Below are 26,001 nucleotides of genomic sequence, written 5' to 3'. Positions count from 1 at the left end.
GTGTCTGGATATGACAACATCAATAAAAAGGAACCAACACCCAGCCCAGCCCGCTAAGATCAATATTCCAGCCATTCCATACCTTGACTTGGACTCTTTGGCTCCAAGCACCTGCTCTCACAAAGAGGATAAGAACCCCCACTTAAGAGACACTAGGGGGTGTTCCCCTGGGCTCAGTGGTTAATGAGGACAGTGGTTCAATCCCCAGTGACCTCACTCAGTGGATTAAAGATCTGCGTTGCCTGAGCTGTGGTGTAGATCGCAGACCTGGCTCGGATCTAGCATTGCTGTGGCTGTTGTCTAGGCAGACAGCTACAGCTCCAATTCAATCCCTAGCCTTGGAACCTTCATATGGCTGGGGTGCGGCCCTAAAAAGACAAAAAGAAAAAAAAAAGAAAAGAAAGGCACTAAAGGCGGCCAGATGTGGCGAGCCCTGCTAGCATATGGGATATCCAGAAGAAAGGAGTGATAGGTGCACCTGAAGTATGTGAACACGGGAAATTTTGGCCACCTTGTGAGGTGGGATTTTCCCACTGAGCGTTCAGCACTTAGAAGCAAGCTCTACCCCTTCGGGCTTGACCTTGCTTGCATGCCTCTGCCAAGACCTCACGGTCCTGAGCCCTGACTAGAGGACCTAACTAGAGCTGTATTCGCTATAAAAGAGCTGTGGGTCCCCTAAGCGGTGCCATCTAGTCCCCAGAGAGTCAGACCTGGCAAACGGGGAAGGGGGTGGGGAGGCGAAGATTGTTGGGGTCACCACACGGGCAGGGCTCGGTTCAGGCTCTCGGCAAAGCTAACAATAATACTAGTTAGGGAAACAAGTTCTAACATCCTTAAATCCCTTTCACTTAGGGTGTGTAGCACTGAGACACTGAGCACCTCCCACAGCCGCAACACACTCACCCCACCCGGACCCCAGTCCACGTGCTCTACTTCCACGCATGCGCTGTGCAAGCCTGTGCCCCACCCTCATCGCGGAGCGCCTAGAAGCTGGCTACGGTGGCTCTACTGGGAACAAACTGTTAACGTGCTACCTTTCTGAGAACGCAATATGAAAAGTATGACCCGGCTGGGGCAGTTTAGCAAGGTGGTGACATTTGCAGAAAGGAACAGATGAACTGACTTGAGAGTGGGAGGGGCAGATCTGTGAAAAGTCACTCTCCGTCTCAAAACCAAGTTCCCAGAGGTGGCACTCAAAAGGCGCTCTCCCTCACTAGGAGCCCTGCCTTCCGAGCCTGGCCCCTTGCCAGCTGGGAGGAGGCGGGGACTGCTCCAGGCCACGCCCCACTCTCCCAGAGGCCAAGGGCGCAGCTCCTACACTTCCCTGTGCTGCTGAGTTCTGCACCAGTCCTGTAGAGGTGATCCAGGTGAGTTCCTGCACCTGCGGGCAGTGAGGAGCACGGGCCTTGAGGGCACTTCACCTCCGCCTTTGGGACTGCCCATATCTATGCTATCCCGAGCTGCGTTGGAGCTCGCTCGCTCTCTCTCCGTTTTTGCCTGTAGATTTCTTTCTACCTTTGCCCTCCACCTGCCCTGCCTCCTCCCTTGATGTAGAGGGTTGGGAGCGTCTAAGCCAGAGCGGCCTTGCTATCTAACACTCAGGGAGATTCTCAAGGTCATTCTTCCTCAGTTCTTTCCTTTTCTCTGCACAGACTGTGCAGACGCTGGGCTCCTTCTTTCTATCTACCGGAGCCCACCTGACCTTGCCAACTTCATCTCTGGTATACAGGATGGGCGGGCGGGGCACTGCAGGGGCGATTGTCAGTGCAGGCCTGAGTGATAACACTGGCTTTTAAAGTGGCCTGCGAGTGCTCCCAGTGCTGCGCCAGTGGCGGATGTCGAAGTGTTGCTAGGGACCTTCCCAGAGAGCCTCCCAGGGAATTGTGTCTGTTTTTCTCCCTGCCTCATAGAAACCTTGGTTCTCGGTTTGTATTGGAACCTGCAGTGGGTCATTTCCTACCGCTGCATTTAGAGCAAGAGATGTCTCAGGAGAGGAGGTGGCATCTTCATTTAGGTTCTGCCTTGGATTTCAGAATTTCCCTCATCTGGTGCTGCTGCAGGAAGCCCCAGGACCGCAGTGGTGGGGCATCTGCAGGGCGGTGGTAGGGGCTCGAGACGGGTTGGTGAGTCACTCCCCTGAAATTCTAGCTTCTACTAATACTTTCCTTGGGAGTCAGGAGTTTACCGATACATTGTAGCTTAGAGGACAACTGAGTGTGGGAAAGAAGGTAAAAGAAAAGCAGAGACAGGAGGGTGGGTAGGAACAGAGAGCTAGGTTGTGGCCTTATGCCCCTAACTGGAGAAAGGGAGTTCTGGAGGGAAGGACATTTACTGCTCTGCAGATGTATGGCTCTCTGCAGGTGCTGTGGACCTGGGTGTGGTCGTGTGGAATTGCGGCAGAGTTTAGATTCCTCTGTGGAGCTGGAGCAAGGGCATCTCTCCAGACATCTGTAGATCGCGGGGAGCCTGCAGTTTCTGGCAAACACCCAAAGTTATTGGTCAGAATTACAGAATTTAGTTCAGTGGATTCAGTAATGAGAACATAGTATCTGAGTTAGGGGGATCAAGAATGTTTATTCTCACAAGAGTGAAATTTAACTGAGTTAAGCTTTCACCTAAAATCCAAGCAAATACTTTCATCCCACAAGACTTCCTGTTAAGCTTCTCTTCTGACACAATGTTACAGAAATGGAAAACTTTGTCAAGGTTTTTTTTTAAACCAATGTTACTATATATAAAACAGAAACTGATAGTGACACTGTGGCCAGCCATAGACACTGTACTGTCCGGGCTTCCTCAGATGAAGGAACAAAACTGGAAAGGGCAGTCTTCCCCCTTATATAGACTTAATACTGCTGGCTTAGGCTTCTGAGGAGATGCATTCAGTGAAGGGGAACCTCTTAACCTGGAGGATAACAGAGAGACTGAACCTACATGGAGAAATCTAGAAATGAAGTGGATGACAAATCAGTCTGTCAAAAAGTAATTTTAGTCCCTACTGCATATTTAGTCCCTACTGCATTGTAAGCTAGCTATATTTAAATATATTGTTCCCTATATTTCTGTTCAAATATTCTGAATCAGTATTCAGAACACCATTGCCAGCCACAGTTGACCGTGACCCATTTAGCATTTTTAGAAGCAGTATTTGTTTAAAAAAAATATTCTGCTGTGGCTTTTGCACCTGATTTCATTAACACTACTTATGAGTATACTATCCTACTGAAAAAGAAGAATTCAGCAGTTATCAGGTAGGTTATCGCTATTTAACATAGAATTTTTGAGTTTCCCTTGCTATCTCTTACAGTGTCTACCTACCTATCTTCCTCTGGGGAAATTGTGTACCTTCTAAATACATTTGCAAATACCTTTAAGGATTTCAGTAGTTAGGATCATAGATCCCCCGGTTACCCTCTGAGTTCTTTCTAGAGTTGACCTATTTGTTAACTGGAACTTGTGTTCTAATATTTTGATGCCTTTTTAAATTTTGTAGTGATATTTTATTTCTCCAGCCTAAGAAATGTGAATGTTTATGGCACCGCTTCATTCTAAGCACATACGGGCCTGAAGAGTTAGGCTCCGGTGTCAGGCAGAAGCCAGCAACCTATGCAGTTCCTTCATTCAGAATGGCTGGTACTCTAGTGGGGAACTCAGCAGCCGCTAACAATTAACTGCAGTCCACCCATATGTCTTGTGATGTAAAATCCAAGTGGTGTCAATGTGACTCATTAGAGGGTTTTTTTCCCTCCCTCTTGGGGAAGTCAGGGCTTAGTTTTACTCTGTCCCCTGGGTTCCTATGCAATGCCAGTTAAGGGACAGGTTGTATGGAAATCATGATGTAAAAATTAAGTGCCAATTTCCCTGTTGAAAGATTTTTTTTCTTCCTTCCTTTAATCTCGCTTCTGTTGTCATACCGCAGTGCTGATGCCCATTAAAAAAAGGGGGAATAAAAGTTCCATTTTGGACCTTTTCCAAGTTTTTTTTTTTTTCCTTCCAATTAGAAAGATCTCAGGCTTTAATCAGGCTTTAAACTCCATAGACTTGGAGTTAATTATTAGCTTTCTATTCTCGTTAATATATTTTATGCTCAAGAGAGGGTCTGGGGAGGCAGAAAATTTCAAAAGAGATCAGATGTGGTTAAACTTGCTCCCCAACTTCATGGAGAGGCAATATAGCCAAGGGTTAAGCGCATGGGCCCGAGAGCCAGACTGCCTAGCTGTGTGTGATTCCTGGCTTTCTCTGTGATAGCTACATGAGCCTTGGCGGATTACTTAACCTCCCTGGTGTTCAGTTTCCTCATCTACAAAATGGAATAATGATACATCATAGGGGAAGTTCCTCTTGTGGCTCAGGGGAAATGAACCTGACTAGTGTCCAGGAGGATGCGGGTTCCATCCCTGGCCTCTCTCAGCGAGTTGAGTATCTCGCATTGCTGTGAGCTGTGGTGTAGGTCACAGATGTGGCTTGGATCCTGTGCTGCTGTGGCTGTGGTGTAAGTCGCAGATGCAGCTGGGATCCCGCATTGCTGTGGCTGTGACACAGGCCAGCAGCTGCAGTTCTCTGGCCTGGGAACATCCATGTGTTCCCAGGTGTGGCCCTAAAAAAATAAATACAAATTAAAAAAAATAATATATCATAAAGATGCTGTGAAACGTTATGTGTGTTAATATTGATAAACTACTTAGAACAGTGTTTGGCAAATAGTAAATAATGTATGTGCTAATAATTTGTGTTATTAATAATCATAATATTTTTTATGGCTGCACCTGCAGCATATGGAAGTTCCTGAGGTTGAATTGGAGCTGCAGCTGCCAGCCTACCCCACAGCCACAGCAACACCAGATCCGAGCCGCATCTGTGACCTACACCACAGCTTGTAAGCAACCTCGAATCCTTAACCCACTGAGCAGGGCCAGGAATCGAACCCACATCCTCATGGATATGGATATTTGGTTCTTAGCCGGTGGGAACTCCCAATAATCACTGATTTCTCCTACCACTCTTCCTCCAGTCTGTATCACTGCCCTTTAGCCAATACCACTGTGCTTTTTCTTCCTTATACAAGAAAAACCCTTTCCTGTCTCCACATCTGTGTCCTTGCTGTTTTCTCAACCTACATTCTCACTTCCACATCACTGTTTGTCTTTCAGAGACCTCCTGTTCTATGATCCTCCTGTGTTGCTCCTTCCATTTGACTCTGTATGCTAGAGGGTCAGGACCATGCTTCTCAATCTCAGTCACCATCATAGCCCTGCGTGGTACTCGGCATTCAGCATGGGATAAATCAGGGAAGGAATCCTTCTCAGGCAATACTGAGGAGGATACTCAGTAGCCGGTGTGGACTTAAGGCAAGCATTCCATTTAGGTAAAATGGTTTGTCCTGCAGTGACTTTGTCACATCAGCTCCCTTGAATAAATTGCTATGAGATTTTTATTTTCTTCTGCATCCTGTGGCTTCTCCCCCATTCTCTTCCTTGTCCTCTGAGATCAGTGCCTTCAGAACATGAGAATTATCCTGCCGCCTGTGCCTGGGATCCCACCTCCCCAGAGGCTGAGCTCCAGAGGTCTAGGCCCAGGGCCTCTAGGTGAGGCATTAGCATATGAAGAAACTCTTGCCTTAAGGTGTTTTGTGTCAAGAATCTGTTTGGGAAAGTTTGTCATCACACAAACTGGGGAATTTAGGATTTGTTCTGTCTTACAATCTACTATGCTTAGATTCTTGAAAGAGCTAAATTGCCAGTTTTTCCCAGGAGAGATTCAAGTCAATTTAGGCATGTGTGTTTAGTGCCTTTTCACATAGAAGTTAAGATTCCAGAGATGAAGAAAGCAGGTCGTTTGCTTATTTGGCCTTAGCAGAGTTTATTTGTATCTGTGCAGGCTCATCCCACATAACCAGGAAATGTTCACTTGGACTTGAGCATCATGCTGGCCCTCCCCCCACCCCACCCCATCTCCTGCAGCACCTGCTCCCAGCCAGCGTAGTTATTAATTGTCCTCAGTTCACCAAAGTGTTGGAATTAAAATGACATGTGAAACTTGAATGTCATACAACCAAGCTGTGGCTATTTAACTATAAGATGAATATATTTGGATTATAGGACATTTATCTCTTAAAAATGACAGATTTTCCATCCCCCTAACTTAGAGTTTGCCTCCACTTTCCAAGTGTTCTGCCAGCAACATTGCTGAGGAATTAAAGGGGATGAGAAACTGGGGAAGACCCATGTTATGCCCTTCCTCCGCTGTTTTCCTCACCAGAGTTAGGAATTGAGTGCTGGACAATTAATGGTCTGCTTGTTCAACTAACTTTTCATTTTTAGCCGTTGGAGAAGTATCTTCTGAATATGCAGTGCAATTGTGGGAAATAGTTATTTTTCCTCACCTGATTATTATTCCTTCTCTTAACTGTCCATTTTAAAAATCTGGCTGCCTTTTGAAACTCTGACACTCAACAGATTTTATCATCTGTTTAATGTAGAAGTGACCAGACTGGCATCTTGAAAATGTAGGATGGACCCAAAGAAATTCTGTAACTCTCCTTCTTTCTCTCTCATCATGGAAACGGAGACTTACTTTTGTGCTGCTTCACTCCAGGCTCTTAAATTTCTCCATGTAGCTTTATATGGGCTCAGCTGTCCTGCCTAGAAATAATTTGGGGGACTGTTCCTTTGTAGAAACATTTGGAAGCAGAAATGAGGCTGGGCAACTATTTCATTGAAACGGTGCAGGCTGGGAGTTCACATTGTGATGCAGCAGTAATGAACCTGATTACTATCCATGAGGATGCAGGTTCAATCCCTGGCCTTGCTCAGTGTGTTAGGGATCCAGCGTTGCTGTGAGCTGTGTTGTAGGTCAGAGATGCAGCTTGGATCCTGCGTTGCTGTGGCTGTGGTATAGACTGGCAGCTACAGCTCCAGTTGGACCCCTAGACTAGGAACGTCCATATGCTGCAGGTGCAGCCATAAAAAGAAAAATAGAAAGGGTGCAGGCTGAGTGGACCCCGAGCACAGCCTTGGAATTTTTGGAACCACCTCACAGTATTGGGGACTCATGGGAGTCCATTTAATATAATCAGATGCAGCCCTTAACTTATCATCCTTGTATTACTCTCATGAAAATGTCATGTAAAATAAAAGACTGTATAAAGGAAGATTGGAAGAGTTCCCTGGTGGCTCAGTATGTTAAGGATCCAATATTGTCACTGGTTGCTGCTGTGGTACAGGTTCAGTCCCTAGCCCAGGAACTTCTGCGTTCTGTGGGTGTGGCCAAAAATTTTAAAAATAAATTAATTAAAGAAGATTGGATTAATAGCACAGGCAGCCAAATAAAGACTCAAATAAACATTACAAAATGGCTCCAAGTTAGTCCATAGGTGTTTTAGCACTGTCCCATTCCTGAGGCATAAAATAAAGACTATGTTGAGAAATTGAAAGGACATTTGGAGGAGATCAGTCTTACAAATGGAAGTAGGGATTACCATTGTCCACGCTGGCTTTTATTTATTTGTTTGTGGGCAGAGAGAGAGCTGAGGAGTTCCCATCATGTCTCAGCGGTAATGAACCTGACTAGGATCCATGAGGATGTGGGTTCAATCCCTGGCCTCGCTTAGTGGGTTAACGATCCTGCGTTGCTGTGAGCTGTGGCTCGGATCTGGCATTGGTATGGCTGTAGTGTAGGCTGGCAGCTGTAGCTCCAATGTTACCCTTAGCCTGGAAACTTCCATATGCTATGGGTTTGACCCTAAAAAGCAAAAAAAAAAAAGAGAGAGAGAGAGAAAGTTGAAACATTGAAATCCTCTCTCCCTTAAAACATTTCATTGATTTTCATTTAGTAAAAGATAAATTGTTGTAACTTTGTGGCTCAGAAGTCATAAATTATTTGAGGCAGGTGCCCACATTATAAAGCCTGCCTTTTGCTCCATTCGTGCAGTTTTGATTGTGCCCTGGGGAATTTCTGTTGGCAGTGAAGAGGGACTAGAGTAAACAGTGAAGGAGAGCTTTCCCAGGAGTATTCCGCTGGATATTGTTCTGGAAGTTCTCTGAGTAATCCTCTTGTAACTCAAGGAACCCCTGCCCCAGTGAGATAAGCCAAGAGGTGGCAGAAACAAAAATTGGAGGAAAGGTTGAGCACAGTGTAAGCACTGCAGGAACCGTGTTTCCAGGAGACTCTGTCAGTAAAATTCCTTTGCCAAATAATATAAAGAAACTCCATGTTGTTAACTCAGGCACTGGAATGGAGCATATCTTCAAGGGGTGAGACTAACTGTGATGCATTTTAAGTCCAAGCTTGATCACTGCTAAAGTGAGACTTGACAGTGTTGCCTTGTAATTTTTTTTTAAATCCACTGGACCTACTCATTGGCTGCACCAAAGAGTTGTTGCCCCAAATACTATTCCATTCTCCATGCTGTTCCTTAGACTTCAAGGCCCCACCGGTCACCAGGGTACCAGGGTTCTCTGATCTCCTCTTTGGGGCTTTTCTGCTGCCCCTTGTCCTCTACCCTACCTGCTTCAAAATCCTCTTTCTAGTTTTTTTTCCCCCCAATCTGGTACATCCTCAAAAAGTCACATTTGGCCAGTAACAAATATTTTAATGAAAAAGTTATGGGGAGTTCCCATTTTGGTGCAGTGGAAACGAATCCAACTAGTATCCGTAAGGATGTGGGTTCGATCCCTGGCCTCGCGAAGTGGGTCAGGGATCCGGCATTGCCATGAGCTGTGGTGTAGGCCAGCAGCTGTAGCTCTGATTTGACCCCTAGCCTGGGAACTTCCATATGCCGCAGACGTGGCCCTAAAAAGCAAAACAATAAAAATCTTTAAAAATTTAAAAAGTTACAAACATAAATGCATAAATGCTGCTGGTTAAAAATTATTATAGAGGAATTCCCCATTGGCTCAGTGAGTTAAGGACCTGGTGTTGTCACTGCTTTGGTGCGGCTTCAGTCCCTGGCCCTGAAACTTCTGTATGCCATAGGCACCACAAAAAAAAAAAAAAATTATGGAAATAGGTAGGTTTCTAAAGTATTCTCAGAATGTATACATATCCCAAGGCAGAGCTCCCGTAGCCAGTGAGGGGTCTCTCAAGGAAGAAAGGCTACATGGGAAGGGGTAGGACTTGCACAGGGCCTCACTGGCAGGATGAGACACGGTGAACACATTGAGGAGGGAGGATTGCCTGAGATGTATTGCCTCACAGCCCACTTGTCTCTTAACGCTCAACCAGTGAGCCTCTACTGACTACCATTCCCCTAAAACCTGGCCATCACAGGCTCCCCCTCACCAAAGCCAAGAGCATGTTCTTAGCCTGTTCTCAACATGCTTCTCAACAGAGGTGTCTGCTTCTTCCTTTCCAGAACTCAGTCTCTTCCTTACATTGAGGCTCTGCCATTCCTGGTCCCTTTCATACCTGGAAAGCTCTTTCCCTGTGTAAGGAGCTGCATCCTCAGGAAGGCTTGTGTGGTTAGTGCTGGAGCATGTTTGCTTGGTCAGACACCTTTCCCTTTGGAAAGGGATGCTTCCTATGCTGGCACTCAACAATTTCACACCTTTTCTTCCTCCACACATCTCCTCTTAGTCCCTCAAGGGAGAAGCAGGAAGTATTGAGTGTCACGTGGCCTGTAAAGACCCTCTCATAGTCTGGATCTGTCCTTTCCAACTTTATCTCCTTCTGTTCCCACCACTCAGTGGGACCCAGGCTTTTCCTCCCCCAGGGCCTTTGCACTTGCTGTTTCCTCTGATTGGAATGTTCTTGCCCCACAACATGGTGTGGCTGTTTCTTCCTCACTCATGGGTCAGTGCAGGTGTTGGCCCGCAGGCAAGAGATCTTCCCCAGAGGATCCTGCTGGATTACCCCCGCTCCCCATTCCCTCGCTGCCCTGAGTATAGTCCGTGACAGTCACCGCTCTCTCAGGTTGAGTTTGTTGTCAGTCTCCCGTCCTCAGTGGAATGTCAGTGCCCACATGGAGAACAGGCTTGTGGTTCCTGAGGAGGAGGAGGAGGGAATGGGATGAACTGGGAGTTTGGGGTTAGTAGGTGCAAACTATTACATTTAGATTGGATAAGCCATGAGGTCCTGCTGTATAGCACAGGGAACTATATCCAGTCATTTGTGATAGAACATGATGGAAGATGATATGAGAAAAGAATATACATATATACGCACCTGTATATTTACAACTGGGTCACTTTGCTATATAGCTGAAATTGATAGAATATTGTAAATCAACTATGCTTTAAAACTTTAAAAAAAAATTTTTAAAAACGAATGTCAGCACCTTGAGATTAGGGACCCCGTCTTGACCACTGCTATATTCCTAAACAGTACCTGGCATAGAGGAAGCACTTGGTATATTGTGGTTCAGTAAGTGAATTAAGTGCTCTTGGACTCATGCTGTCCACACTAGGAAACTAATGCCCTGTAGACTCATTTATGCTGTCCGCATCAGGAATCTAAGGAGACCAACCTTTTGCCAAATTTGAATCTATCCCAAAGAGTATCAGAACTACTTTCTAAGTCAGAGCCCATTATTGATTTGTAGAAAAATCAATAGCTCCTTATTTAGGAAGTATTGCATATGTGGACAGACATGTACACCTGCCAGAATGTACAGTATGTCTCTGAGTTTGGACTAGTATTTTCTTTTTTGCTTTTTTTTTTTCCCCTAAGGCCATACCCGAAGCATATGGAGGTTCCCAGGCCAGGGGTCAAATCAGAGCTGTAGCCACTAACCTACACCACAGCCACAGCAATGCCAGATCCAAGCCTCGTTTGCAACCTACACTACAGCTCATGGCAACCCTGGATCCTTAACCCACTGATTGAGGACAGGGGTCGAACCTGTGTGTCCTCATGGATGCTAGTCATATTTGTTTCGGCTGAGCCACAATGGAAACTCCTGGACCAACATAATCTAATTTATCTCATTTGACTCTTCAAACTACTCTGTGAAGTGAGTAGTTAGTGTTCTCCCATTTGGTAGAGAAATTAAATAACATTCCCAGGCTCCAAGAGGCTGGGTCTGAAACAGGTCTAACCCTAGAATTCCCAGTGTCTCTACTCCCATGGATTTTCCCATAGGAAAGGCAAATAATAAACAGTATTCAAGGAGTTCCCATTGCGGCTGAGCAGTAACGAACCCAGCTAGTATCCATGAGGGTGTGGGTTTGATCCCTGGCCTCGCTCAGTGGGTTAAGGTTCCAGAGTTGCTGTGAGCTGTTGTGTAGATCACAGATGTGACTCGGATCTGGGGTTGCTGCGGTAGTGGTGTGGGCCAGCAGCTGCAGCTCTAATTGGACCCCTAGCCTGGGGACTTCCATATGCCTCTAGTGCAGCCCTAAAAAGACAAAAAAAAAAAAAAAACAGTATTCAAGTCTGTTAGGATAAAGACATTATTCCCCCAAAGATCTCTACTATTAAATAAGTGATGAGAATTTTCTAAATAAAAACTAATTCCTTTTAAACTTTCAATTAAATGTTCTCCCAATTGAACTATTTTGACTCAAGATTTCCAGAAAACGGCTAACTAGAAGCATAAACTTCTGTAATTACTAATGAGAGAACAGAAACATTTCTGTCCTATTTCTGCCTTTCCCCAACCCATTTCGTTTGATTTGAGGGGAGGGGTACTCAGTTTCTAATCATTGTTACAAAGGGAAAAATCTGGAATTAGGTGTTTTTTACCTTATTTGCCTGCTTCCTGGACTAGAACATGAGTTTGCTGAGGGCGGGGACAAAAGGCCGGCTTGTTCGTGTCTTCATCTCCAGCACCTGGCCCAGTGAGCATTACATCGTAGGCATTCCATAAACTTGAATAAATAAACAAATGCACCCTCAGCTCCATGCAGGGATGCGCACATCTAGCCGCAGGGAGGGTTTGAATGACTGCAGTTTGCTCATTTCCAGAGCACTGGAAATCTACTTCCTCTTGAATATTCCTACTTTTTAGATAATTTAACACAGCTGGCTACTAAGAGTTCAGAAAAGGAGGGAAATAGGAGTTCCCTTTGTGGCTCAGTACATTAAGAACCTGACTAGTGTCCATGAGGATATGGGTTCGATCCCTGGCCTCATTTAGTGGGTTAAGGATCTGGGATTGCTGGCATGGATCTGGTGTTGCTTGGCTGGCAGCTGCAGCTCCATTTCAACCCCTAGCCTGGGAACTTCCATATGCCTCAGGTGCAGCCCTCAAAAAAGAAAGAAAAGAAAAGGAGGGGAATATATATATAATTCTAAGCTTCATTTGCTATTTTAAAATAGTAATTCTAAATTCTTAAATGTATTTCATTATCATTTATTCAGACATCCCCTTTTATGATTGAACCAAGGCAAAGATGGTTAATAACACATTAATATATATCATAGAATCTGATATAAAACACTTGCCAAGTACTTACTGTGTGTCAGGCATCGTGATGGGTGTTTAGAGACAGTGTCTCCATTTAATCTTCCCAACAACGATATGGGGTGGGGTAGGTGTCATTATTATCTCCATGTAACAAATGAAGACACCGAGCTGCAGAAAGACTCAGCAATCTTCCCAAGGACACACAGCTAAGAGTGTGAGAACTAGATTCTAAGCCCAGAAAATTTGATTCCAAAATTGCACCCTTACTGGCAAGGCTGTCTCGGGCACCGCACATGACCGATGAGAGACAGGACTGAGGCTAGAAGTCAGGTCTGATTCTTTGGTTCTGTGTAATATATTGCCTGTTCTTCTGCCTCCTCAGTTACTAATTATTGTTGGACCATTTTTTTATATATCTTTTTCGATATATATTTTCTCATTTTGGATATTATAGAGAAGTACCAAGGAAAATCTATAATTCAGCCATCTGCAATAATTGTGCTTATGATTTTGATATTCTTTCATTTTTTCTATTATTGAGAAAACTAAGATACACACTTTTTTTTTTTAACCTAACATGCTATATTAAGTTTGTTTCAACATCTTTCATGTTTGTGTACACTAATTTTTTCGGTGATTTCCTTTTGACCATGCCTGCAGCATGAGGAAATTTTCCCAGGCCAGGGATAAAACGCACACCACAGCAGTAACTTGAGCCACAGCAGCAACAATGCTTGATCCTTAACCACTAGGCCACCAGGGAACTCCTGTACACACCATTTTTAGTGTATATATATATATATATATATATATATATATATATACCCTTCTATTTAATTGGAGTATTATTTAATTAGTCCTTTTGGACATCTGTACCATTTCTGATTTTGCTGTTATAAATAGTGCTGAAGTGAATGTCTTTGAACCAAATCTGTTTGCATTCCTGATTATTACCCCAGGATAGATTCCCAGTAGAATTAATGAGCCAAAGATATGGACAATATAAAGCATATTACCCACTGCCAGGCTGTCCTCCAGATGGTTCTGCTTTACACTCCCCATAGCAGCATGTGATATTGCCAACTAACTACTTTTAAATAAGAACCCAGGAGTTCCCGTTGTGGCTCAGTGGAAGCTAATCTGACTAGCATCCATGAGGACGCAGGTTTGATCCCTGGCCTTGCTCAGTGGGTTAAGGATCCAGCATTGCCATGAGCTGTGGTGTAGGTTGCAGACAGGGCTCCAATCTGGCATTGCTGTGGCTGTGGTGTAGGCCAGCAGATTCAGCTCCTATTTGACCCCTAGCCTGGGAACCTCCATATGCCATGGATGTGGCCCCAAAAAGACAAAAAAATAATAAGTACCCAAATCTGGCATTGTCACTGCTGTGGCACAGGTTTGATCCCTGGCCCAGAACTTCCTTATGCTATGGGCACCACCAAAAAGAAAAAAAAAAAGGAAAAACACCTAAATAAATTTTCATTTCTACAAATCATAAATTTTAATCTTTATAGCTGAAGTGTGATGAATCTTGAAAACTGAATGATGATTAACAAATGTTAATATACAACCAAGTGAGTTACAAGGTAATCCATGTTGCTTGTGAAAATTCAGCTCAGAAAGAACTGTTGGACCACATGCTGAGTGTCTAGCATCATGTAGAAGGCAAAGTTTGGGGCAGAGTCCCCACCCCCAAAAATCTTATCTTATTGGGTTGATTTAAGGGTTGCTGTTGATACAGAGCAGGTAGGTAATCAACAAACCAGGGTGTGGGGTCCTATGAGTGCTCATACCAGAGAGAGGTTATATGCCACTTATCAGCTTCTTAAGCCTCTGTGGAGGGCTATCTGCTGACTGCAGGGCTGGCCCAGCCTTGGGTGTGTCTGGGACTGCCTGGGATGTGGCCACCATGAAACGAGTTGCCTCCCCTCTCCCAGGCCACACACCTGCACCCCAGCCGACAAAAGGGTGGCAGTGTCCATCCCTTTGCCCTGGATGCCTCTGAAAATAAAGGTTCAGCAGATAATTTTTTTTTGAACCCTGAGTGAATTAAGCTGATTCTTTCCTCCAAGGACAAGCCTTAACCATTTTTTCAGTCCCTATTGAATTTACATTTTCAGGAGCTCTGGCAACAGAGCTTTTCACTGTATTCTGATCTCCTCTTTCTCCAGTTGCTTCCATTGGTGTTTTTTTTTTTTTTTAAACAATCTTGTTTTTTTGCCTTTTGTCTTTTTTAGGGTCGCATCTGCGGCATATGGAAGTTCCCAGGCTAGGGATCCAGTTGGAGCCATTGCTGCCGGCCTACGCCACAGCCATAGCAACACCAGATCAGAGGAGAGTCTGCAACCTACACCACAGCTCACGGCAGCGCCGGATCCTTAACCCACTGAGCGAGGCCAGGGATCGAACCTGCAACCTCATGGTTCCTAGTCGGATTCGTTTCCGCTGCACCACATTGGGAACTCCTTTTTAAACAAATTTTATTGAAGTATAGGTGACTTACAGTGTTGTGTTAGTTTCAGGTGTACGCAAAATGAGTCAGTCATGCATATATATCCATCCTTTTTCATATTCTTTCCCCATATAGGCCATCACAGAGTATTGAATAGATTTCCCTGAGCTATATAGTAGGTGGCATATACGCACCACTATATACAAAATCAATAGGTAACAAGGACCTGCTATATAGCTTGGGGAACTCTTCCGTTGTTTTAATAGATACTTTGAGGGGAAGAAAGGAAACTGACCTTGGTTAGGCACACACTTTATGCCAGCCACTGGGCCAAGTGGAGGGGTCATTCTGAGAGCCACCTGGACATACAGGTTGCTTCATTTATTCCACATCTTTCTATCAACACATGCTCTATGCTTGGCATGCAGGATGCCAGACAAACACCATTTCTCTCGCAGAGGAGCTTAGTAGCTGATGCAATTGGCTGCTCTCTGTCCTAACCCTGTTCACGCCGGCAGTGGAGTATGAAGCCAGACTCCTCTCTCAGTCAGAGTGCAGGGAGGTGTCGGGGAGGGCTGAATGGACTTGGCCTCTGCACCTGTGCAGATGTGTCCTCAGCTCCTGCAGGGGGAGCCCCCCAGGACTGCCTCTCTCCTCCCGCCCCCTAGCACTCTCACTGTTTCCTGACTGGTTACACGGTCCTTTGCCAACCACCCACTTGAGCACTGGACTCTCGTCCCCCTTAAGTAAATTCTCTGCCCTTCAGAGGTTTTATTCCTGGCTCTGCCCCATCCAGATTCCTTTTCCCTCAGTGCCTGACACCTTAGCAAAGTGGGAAGAGGAGCTCAGTCATAAACATTAATTTCATTTTTGTTTGTTTGTTTTTTGCTTTTTTAAGGCTGCACTGTGCAGCCTATGGAAGTTCCCAGGCTAGGAGTCGAATGGGAGCTACAGCTGCCAGCCTTCGCCAGAGCCACAGTAACACTGGATCCTTAACCCACTGAGTGAGGCCAGGGATCAGACCCTCATGTTCATGGATACTAGTTGGGTTCATTACTGTTGAGCCACAGTGGGAACTCCAGTAAACATTAACTTCTAATTGCAGATTTTTGAGCAATTGCCTTTTCAAGGGTTCACAGCCTTAACTACAAACATCCACTCAAGAGGTGCTTCTCTGTCCTGCCACTTAACTCCTCCTACTCATGCCTTTAAAAATCAGAAAACCAGAAGCCAGTGACTAGGCCGCCAAATTCTAATGTTTGCTGGGCTTGTTGGAGTAGCTGAGGAAGAATTCTGAAACCTGCTGTAGCTTTAGCTCTGCCCTCATCTGTCTACTTGAGGCTCCATTTATTTCCTTTGCTGTAAAATAGAGTTTATGGGTTTTTTGGTTTGTTTGTTTTTGCTTTTGCTTTTTAGGGCTGTACCCTCGGCATATGGAAGTTCCCAGGTTAGGGGTCAGATTGGAGCTACAGCTGCCGGCCTACACCAGAGCCACAGCAACTCAGGATCCAAGCCGCATCTGCGACCTTTGCCACAGCTCATGGCAATGCCGGATCCTTAACCCACTGAGCAAAGCCTGGGATCGAACCTGCATCCTTATAGATCCTAGTTCGGGTTTGTTAACCACTGAGCCATGACGGGAACTCCCAGTTTATGGGATTCTAGCAAAGGTTTAAAACGAGCTGCAAAGGCTGCGCCAACACAGGATGATCCCACACTGAGGGAGCCCGGTCTCCTGTCCAAAGGTGAGGTCTTGATGGACTTTCAACTTGCAAAGTTTGACCTAAGCCAGTTATGCCTAATTATATCATTCTTAAACAGGAGGCTTTTGACAAAGTTAGAGACAGCTTCAATTTACTTACCTACTTATTTATTTTTGGCTGCACTCATGGCATGTGGAAATTCCCGGGCCAGGGATCAAACCCATGCCACAGCAGTGACATTGATGGAACCTTAACCCACTAGGCTACCAGGGAACTCTGAGACAGCTCTATTTTCAGCAGCCTGTTTGGCCCAAATGTGCTGAACTCTAGAGCTATCAGGTCATCATGTTTATTTATTTTCAAAGAAGTGTTCAGTATTCACCCCATGTTTTTGTTTGTTGTAATAACTGCTACTAAAGCTTCCTCTCTGAGCTGATTTTCTAAGCTCTGGAAATGATTAATTCTAAAAGAGAGTGAGGGCAAGGAAACTGGGAAGGCAGCCGAAGATTCCTTGTTCTCTGCGGCCACACAGTATGGCCCGGGAGAGGCTGACCTGGAAGGGATTCCCAAGCCGAATCACAGGGACTCCCTGCTCCAGTCTGTGTCCCCTAACATGGAGGACAGGATGGCGGGTGCCCTTTGGCAGGCAGCTCTGAGCAAAGAAGGTAGAAGGGGAAACTGATGAGAATTACTGTGAACCATTGAGGGGGATGGTCAAATTGTAGGACTTTGGCCCCAAATGTTATTTTGCAGACCTAAGGGAAACTTATTTTAAAGAATTGAGGCGTTTCTGTCATGGTCCAGTGGAAATAAAACCGACTAGTATCCATGAGGACGCAGGTTTGATCCCTGGCCTCATTCAGTGGGTTAAGGATCCGGCATTGCTGACCTGTGGTGTAGGTCTCAGATGAGGCTCGGATCCCGAGTTGCTGTGGCTAGCAGCTATGGCTCTGATTCCACCTCTAGCCTGGGAATCTCCATATGCTGAGGATGGGGCCCTAAAAAGGCCAAAAAAAAAAAAAAAAAAAAAAGGAACTGAGCTGTTTCACCAAGAAAAGTGCTGTGACCCCAGGGTCAGGGCAGCTCTGTCTTCAGGTGGGATTGCATGGGGACAGTGGCTGAATTAGTATCCAAATTTGAATTCCAGTGACTTTCTCTTTTAGACCTTGGGAACAATACTTAACCCTTGGGTGCTTTTTGGAAGATGGAGCTATTAACCATCTTTTTGGGTTGCTTGTGAGGATGACTGGAAACATTTGGGGGCAGGAACCCCCCCAGGCCTACAGGAGAGATTGTAACCAAAGTTATCAGGGATGGACATTTTTTTGTCCTCTTCTTTTTTTTTTTTTTTTTTTTTTGCTTTTTTAGGGCTACACCTGCAGCATATGGAAGTTGCCAGGCTAGGGGTCGAATCAGAGCTATAACTGCCAGCCTACACCACAGCCACAGCAACGCCAGATTGAGCTGCATCTGTGACCTACACCACAGCTCAGGGCAACGCCGGATCCTTAACCCACTGAGTAAGGCCAGGGATGGAACCAGCATCCTCATGGATCTTAGTTGGGCTTGTTACTGCTGCCACAACAGGAACTCCAGGGATGGACCTTTTAAACAGAAGGCAGAAGGAACAGGAGCTTCGGACCTGTGGCAGCCATGCACGTGATGGGCCAGCAGCGAAGGCCCTCTGGAAGCCGTGTAGCTCTTTCCTGCCATGTTCTGACCCTTTTAATGCCTGGTGATAAATGCCTAGAGAGGTTGGAGGGCAGCACTAACCTCCTTGAGAATTTTAGGGCTTCCTCCCACCCACCAGGTTTTCCTCTCCTTGATACCCAGTTTGTTTCTTCTTTCTTCTTTCCTCCTGGGACAGGACACGAGCTAAAAAGCTGAAATTATCAAACATGGGAAAATGCTGAAATTAGCTTTTTCTCCAAACATTTTATTGTGGAATTTTTCAAACATGTAGAAAAGCTGAAAGAATAGTAGATCGAACATCCATACAGCTGCCACCCAGATTCTTTTTGTTTGCTTTTTTTTGGGGGGGAGGGGGTTATAGCCATACCTGCATCAAGTGAAAGTTCCCAGGCCAGGGATAGAACTCATAACAAAGCAGCAAGCTGAGCCACTGCAGTGACAATGCCAGATCCTTAAGCCACTGAGCCACCAGGGAACGCCCCACCCAGGTTCTATAATTAATATTTTGCTATATTTATAATATCATTCTTTGATGCTTTTCAAAATACATTGCATTGCAGGCATCAGAACATGTCCTGGGGTTAGTTTTGAAGTGATGATTTGATGAACAAGCAAGATTCTCTAGGAGCTGCCCAGAGCCCTACTCTGCTTTCAAAACACAAAAACTGATCCTTTCCCTACCAGTGTAATGTTTTTGCTGCTGTATCAGCACCTGCCCCAAACTGAAGGGAAGTCCTAAGGTTCCTGTCCTCATAGTGTCCCCCAGGCCAACAGGCAAACAAATAACTTGGAATCACGGTGTACTTACTGTTTTATATCCTGCTTTTCCCTCTTTCTCTCTCTCTCATAATTTAATATATCCTTTAGCATTTTGCCTTATCAAGTATTTTTTCAAATTGTGCTTTTTAGGAGTTCTCTTTGTGGCTTGGAAGTAATGAACCTGACTAGTAACCGTGAGGACATGGGTTTGATCCCTGGCCTCGCTTAGTGGGTTAAGGCTCTGGCATTGCCACAAGCTGTGGTATAGGTTGCAGATGTGGCTCGGATCCTGAGTTGCTATGGCTCTGGTGTAGGCTGGCAGCTGTAGCTCCAATTCAACCCCTAGCCTGGGAACCTCCATATGCTGCAGGTGCAGCCCTTAAAAAAAAAAGACAAAAACAATAAATACATAAGTAAATAAAATAGTGTTTTTTAAAGTCGTGCTTTTTAGTGGCCACATGCTCCCATGGCAATGACAACTGCAGTAGTATAGATAAATGTTGTAAATGCAGCATTGATCAAAAGAACCCAGGCACAAAAGGGCACATGCCTACAATTGTGACCTTTTCTGTGTGTACATTCCAGACTTGAGTAATTACTGACATCTGTTGTGTGGTGCACAGTAACGTCTCTAACTACCTCTTAGAGCCGTCACATCTCTCACACCTCTTTGCTCTGTAGGGATGCATTTGCTGTAATGAAGCATTGCGTTCCAGAGGCTTCCTGCTGCACGGAGGCCGCCACGCCAGGTGGCTCCTAATGTGTCCTTTCTTCCACAGAGTCAGGATGACTGTGCTCTCTAAGGAATACGGTTTTGTGGTTCTGACCGGCGCTGCCAGCTTCATAATGGTCGGGCATCTAGCCATCAACGTCTCCAAGGCCCGCAAGAAGTACAAAGTGGAGGTGAGTGGGAACACAGGGGTGCCTTCGTAGGCCTGTGGGGGGCACGAACTTGTTTTCCATCGTAGGGCAGAGGTGAGCAGGTCATGATCAGCAGTGGCAGTTTCAGGATTGTACCTGTTAGAAAGTCTGCCCCTTTCAGGCGAGAAGATGGCAAGAAACATGGGCCCTGCTGGAGGGTTATTTCCATCTAGTTTTACTTTTCTCTCTGTAGAAAGACCAGGTGTGCTTTTGGCTGGAGAAGTTTGCTAGGAGGTGTTACTTTCTAAAGAGGGCTCAATAGCGATTACTTCCTCGTGTGCCATGTAATTCTTTATTTTTAATTTTTTTTTTTAGGGCCACACCTGCGGCATACAGAAGTTCCCAGGCTAGGGGTCAAATCAAAGCTATAAATGCCGTCTTGTGCCACAGCCACAGCAATGCCAGATCTGAGCTGTGTCTGTGACCTACACTGCAGCTCACAGCAATGCCAGATACTAAAACCACTGAGTGAGGCCAGGGCTTGAACCCGCATCCTCATGGATCCTAGTCGGGTTCGTTACCCCGAGCCACAACACAGACTCCCACGTGTGCCACTTTAAAATGATGTCTCTAGATGATTTTCGTTTCTCAAGTTGAAAAGAAGTACATGGCTCTGAGGTTTGCTTGGCTTTAGACATCAGACAGAGGGGAGAGGTCTATTAAATGCTTCCTTTAGTTCTGGCTGATCTAGAAGGGATCATTACTGAAGACGTCCCTGGTGAGCAATTTTAAATGTCTGTTTCTGTTTAGCAACTTATAATTAGGCTTCCTAAGTAGAATGCCTTTTAAAGATTTTATACCCAGTCTCTCTCTCTTTTTTTTTTAATGAACACATCCATTAAAATTCTCAAACACTCTTATTTCTGTTCCCCCACTAAGAGAAACCTTAAAAGGATGTGGTATTTATTTGATGACTCTCGGGAAGGAGCGTTTTCCCTGTGGTATCTCTGTCATGCATCCCAAAGCCGCAGGTGATGGCCTAATGTCAGTGAAAAGCACTGCGTTTGGCACAAGCTGCCTCCATCCTGTGTAAGGCGCTGACATACATTCCCATAACTGAATGTTAATCGACACAGATTGAATCTGCCTCTGCGAACGGAGAGCTTTGTCTCTGCAAGTGTTTAAGCAGAAATGGAATAATCATCTCTCCAGGTTAGGACAGGGAATGCTTTGGGATAGCTTGTCTTTAAGGTTGATTTTCACCCTCAACGCTGGGTGCCACGCTTGACCATTGGATGCCATGTCCTTTCACAGTATCCTACCATGTACAGCACGGACCCTGAAAACGGACACCTCTTCAACTGCATTCAGCGAGCCCACCAGAACACGTGAGTACTGCCGGGCCCCAAAGACATCTGCAGAGTGGGTGTTTTCTGTCTAGCGCCTCAGCCCTTGGTACAGTGTGTGCTGAGCAATAGTCATGATGACAGTTCATTACAAGTATCATTTGAGGCAGAGCCTCCTTGCCTGCCCGCTTGCATCTCTTACAAGCGTCCTTTCTTAATAAATCTGTTTCTTGCCTATCACTTTGTCTCTCGCGGAATTCCTTCTGCGTGGAGGCATGAAGAACCTGAACCTCAGTGAGTCCAGACACCGGAAGTAAACCCCCCAACAGCAGAAGATGTTAATGTAGCATTCTTTATTCCAGAAAGAAGCCCACCAGACCACTGAACACCAGCTTTGAAAACAGTGCAAGCTTGCCTCTATGCTGATCCTTACGTGCAGCCCTATCTTTCACTCCCGCAAACTATAAACCCACCTCCCAATCTCTCCGAAGGGTAGCACAGTCTTTAAGGCATTAGTCTGCTGTTACCCTCCTTTGCCTTGTAAAGCAATACAGCTATTTTTTTCTCCTTTGCCTCCTCGCCCCAAAGTATCATTTGAAACATGTATGTGAACAGATTAAATGTTAAGCAAAATGAAGAGTTACTAAGATGGTGGGATTCTGGATAATCTTTTCAAAAATGTCTTTAATGCTGTATTACTCTTCTGCAGTATTACAGCTCAGTCCCATCTACACTGATACTGAATCTTGAGCTGTGTAGATTGGAACATCTACTCTGATTTCACCAGGACCTTCCTTTGTCAGTTTGTTAGATGTGAGGTCGACTCATTGTGTTGAGTTACCTCTGACCCCAAGTAGAGCAAAAGAAGGTGGATCTTAGTGGCCACGTCTTTCCCCTCTAGTCACTGTTTATTTTTACTCTCAAGTTTCTAACTTGGCAAGTAAGAATGTCAAGGGTTCCTAGTTTTGCATAGACATACTTAAATAGAACACTTTTAAAAACAAAACTTTCTATCTATTCCAGGTTGGAAGTGTATCCGCCCTTCTTATTTTTTCTAGCCGTTGGAGGTATTTACCACCCGGTAAGTTTTTCCATGGGGGTTTCTTCTAATTGGATTTAATTCATTGAGTGGCCTTCAGTGAGGGAAGAGGAAATGAACATTTAATGAATATCTTGAACGTCTAAGTACCAAGTATTTCAAAGAATTTCATTCAGTTACTTCTTACAAAGTTCTTTAAAGTAGGTAGAATTTACCCTGTGTTTTCCAGATAATGAGAAGTCTCCTGGATACTATGTAAGTTTCTCAAGGTCAAATAGCTACAGAGTAGAAGAATTAGAATTTGAACCCAGGTCTGTCTGATCCCAGAAAATTCATGACCATCAGGTTTTCCTTTGCCGTATTTATTCATGCAACAAACATTTCCTGGACACCTGAGGTTACTGCAGTGGACCGAATAGGCAAAGACTCCCAGTTTCATGGAACTGACTTTTAGTTAGGGTCGCAGACCAAAAGCAATGCAAGTACATTATGTAGAATGCTAGAAGTTGGTGTGCCCCAACAGAGGAAACAAAAGCCTGAACAGAGAAAAGGAAGACAGTGTGGAGTAGAGTGGTCAGGGAGGAGGGCTTTGCTAAGAAGGTGACAGGTAAGCGGTAAGGTGAGCGAGCAGGTGCCTCTGTCCCCAGACATTTCCAGGCAGAAGAGGAGCAAGGGCAAGGCGCTGGGGCAGGAGCTTGCCTGATCTGTGTGGCGCACAGTGAACAGCACAGCTTCAGGGGTGAGCAGCAGGTGAGGGTGGACCATGGCGCCTTGTAGGCCACTGTGGCCATTGAGAGCCCTAGCTTTGGTCTCCGCTACACTTTATCTAAATAAAGCAAGTTTATCTCAGCCTGATTGGGTTTCCACAGAAAGTTATTTCCTTTTCAGGGGCCAGATTCCCCTTCACTAAGCTCTGACCAGAGTGCTGGCACTTCTGCTTCTGAGACTTTCATAATAAGCTTCTGGTCTTTTCCTGAATGGCCTTGTGCTACTGTTGTAAGCTACCAAAACAGCACATCAGTGGTCCATGACCTTGAAGTCTTGTATTTTTTTCAAAGAACTATCTGCTGCTCTCTTGGAGAAGATGTTTCTTTCTTGTGCCTCTAAAGAGCCCCAGTTCTAGCAAGTGGCTAGACTAGCTGGTCTCTCTAGATCAGGCATCACCTGATGTCACCTATTGCTGTGTTCCTGTCCCACTTCTCAGTTCCCATTCCTTGTGCTTAGTTCTTTAGAACACTCTAAGACTACCCTGAGGACAGCACCTAATATTGCTCCTGGGTCATGCAATGTTAAAGAGTAACCTGGCAAAGACTTCAGAGCTTCTAGAGAGTGACTTATGGGCCTAGGTTTTTGTTTATAGCTGTTTTGTGCTCTTACTGATATTTAACTTTCCCTAAAATCATCCAAACAAACAAAAATTCTATAGTAACTTTACCCCTACTGATGCCACTGCCGAATTGGGCACTCGGGGACAATGACTCATGTCCTCATGCACCCTCTCTTCCTCTTGCCTGCCTCCCCCTTTTGACCAAATGGGTCGGGCACCCCAGGAGGGCACCCAAATGGAAAGATTTTTCCATCTCACATGAGTTTTTACTCTGGCTTCTCAAGGGTGCTGGGAACGAGCGGACTTCCCCCTCCCAGTGCTGCATATTCTGGGGTTCACAACACGCTCTCCCCACTTCGTCTCAAGGAGCCTCATGCATATGCATGGACCCCACAGCCTTTAAACCCCACCCTAACTCTGGGAAGGGGCGGGGCGCTCCTCACTGAGACAATGCCAGACATGCGCAGCAGCAGCTTCGGGCATGCGCAGGCCAACTCATGTTAGCAGGGCTTATCCTCTCGTCCTGACGTTGGTCAGTTTCTTCTTTTGGGTTCCTCTATGCCCCCGAGGCCTGCCTCTCCTTACCCTGTGATCCAGCACACTGAGTCTCCCACGGCAAGCCGAGAGGGTCCTTCCTCCCATCCCGCCTACCTAGGAGAAGGCCAGCACCCACCTCCCAGCTCCCTGAGCAGTTCATAGAAGGATCTCAGTGCTATGATGTTCCTGATTGAAACAACTGTATTCTGTCCTAACTTTGGTAGGGAGTATTTTACCATATCCATGAAACGGTTAACTTTGTGTTAAAAGGTTGTGTAATCAATCCTAGATGTGTATAAAAACTGCCTGTCTGGAGTTCCCATCGTGGCGCAGTGGTTAACGAATCCGACTAGGAACCATGAGGTTGCGGGTTCGGTCCCTGCCCTTGCTCAGTGGGTTAACGATCCGGCGTTGCCGTGAGCTGTGGTGTAGGTTACAGACGCAGCTCGGATCCAGCGTTGCTGTGGCTCTGGTGTAGACTGGCGGCTACAGCTCCGATTCGACCCCTAGCCTGGGAACCTCTATATGCCGCGGGAGCCCAAGAAATAGCAAAAAGACAAAAAAAAAAAAAAAAACTGCCTGTCTCTTTAATGCAAATACTAATGGAGCCCTTTTATTTCAGCGTATAGTTTCTGGCTTGGGCTTGGCCTGGATTGTTGGACGAGTTCTTTATGCTTATGGCTATTACACAGGAGGTAAGTACCTACTGGCATCTGACAAGGAAACAAATTTAACATCTTAGGCTACTGTATGTTTCTGTTCAGCACGGCTTTAAGAGAAGGGAAAGTAACTTGATTTTCTTAGGTGAAAGTTCTGTTATCTTCTTTCTTTTTACTAAGCTTTGAATAGTAACAAAACTCATTTTTATTGAGAATTTGAAAGGTGTCATTTGCTGTTCCAAGATGCTTTGCATGTACAGTTTAGCCTTACAACAATTCTATGGCATGGATAATATTATCCTCTTTTAGAGACGAGAAAACTGAGACTTAGAAAGAGTAAGGCTCTAGATCACACAGCTACTAAGTATAAACTAGAAAGCCAGGATTCAGAAGTTCCCCTTGTGGCTCAGCAGGTTAGGGACCCAACTAGTATCTGTGAGGATGCAGGTTCTATCCCTGACCTCACTCAGTGGGTTAAAGATCTGGTGTTACCATGAGCTGTGGTATAGGTCACAGACATGGCTTGGCCCCCCACAATGCTGTGGCTGTGGTGTAGACTGGAAACTGAAGCTTTGATTTAACCCCTAGCCTGGGAACTTCCATATGGTGGGAGCACAGCCCTAAAGAGCAAAAAAAAAAGGAAAGAAAGCCAGGATTCAAACCCAGGCATCAGACTCTGGATCCCCTGCTCCTAATAACCGCTCTAAATGATGTGCCTGAGAGAGAAGGTAGGGAAAGACTTCTGGCTGTACTTAACCTCTCAGAAGAGAGAAACACTCTCAGAGGTCCTGGAGCAACAGTTGCTCTAATTATTATCCCATAATTTGTTTTGAGGTCCAAAGCTATTGTGACACATGACTTTGCGTGCAGGATCTGACATACTGACAACTTAGACCGAAGAGTTGGTTGACTTCTTAAGACTCAGTGGTCCAGTGTACAACCCCATGTGCCTTGATGGGATGGCTAGTATATGTTGATGGTGTTGTCATTCTGGAGCATCCCCAGTAACTTCTGCTCTTTCCTCTTTTTTTAGAACCCAGCAAGCGGAGTCGGGGAGCACTGGGCTCCATTGCCCTCATTGGCCTCATGGGCACCACTGTGTACTCTGCCTTCCAGCATCTTGGTTGGGTTAAAACCGGCTTGGGCTGTAAGTCCAAGTGCCATTAGAAAAGTATAGGGTGTTTGAAAACTCTCATTCATTTCGAGTGACTTACTTTTATTTCCAGTTACTTTTTTTCCCCTAAATATAATAAAAACTTAACTGGCCTCGGCCTCATACCTAA

General features: G+C 45.4%; 1 protein-coding gene across 1 annotated transcript; it reads left to right on the top strand.

Moving 5' to 3' along the window:
- Positions 1–1,114: 1,114 nt before the first annotated feature.
- On the top strand, positions 1,115–26,001 carry MGST3 (microsomal glutathione S-transferase 3). The gene is made up of 6 exons (XM_047784026.1): positions 1,115–1,367; positions 19,729–19,852; positions 21,125–21,198; positions 22,180–22,237; positions 24,682–24,754; positions 25,752–26,001. The coding sequence occupies exons 2-6, from the start codon at positions 19,736–19,738 to the stop codon at positions 25,883–25,885; spliced, it is 456 nt and encodes a 151-aa protein (XP_047639982.1). The 5' UTR covers positions 1,115–1,367; positions 19,729–19,735; the 3' UTR covers positions 25,886–26,001.

The sequence above is a fragment of the Phacochoerus africanus genome, chromosome 6, assembly GCF_016906955.1.
Source record: "Phacochoerus africanus isolate WHEZ1 chromosome 6, ROS_Pafr_v1, whole genome shotgun sequence".
NCBI lineage: Eukaryota > Metazoa > Chordata > Mammalia > Artiodactyla > Suidae > Phacochoerus > Phacochoerus africanus.
This window is presented reverse-complemented; position numbering and strand designations above follow the sequence as displayed.

Excerpts from the sequence above, each read along its gene's own strand:
- MGST3 (XM_047784026.1), top strand. The coding sequence starts at position 19,736 with ATGACTGTGCTCTCTAAGGAATACGGTTTTGTGGTTCTGACCGGCGCT. Across the intron at positions 19,853-21,124 it reads GCAAGAAGTACAAAGTGGAG|TATCCTACCATGTACAGCAC; the intron begins GTGAGTGGGAAC and ends GTCCTTTCACAG. Across the intron at positions 24,755-25,751 it reads TTATGGCTATTACACAGGAG|AACCCAGCAAGCGGAGTCGG; the intron begins GTAAGTACCTAC and ends CTCTTTTTTTAG.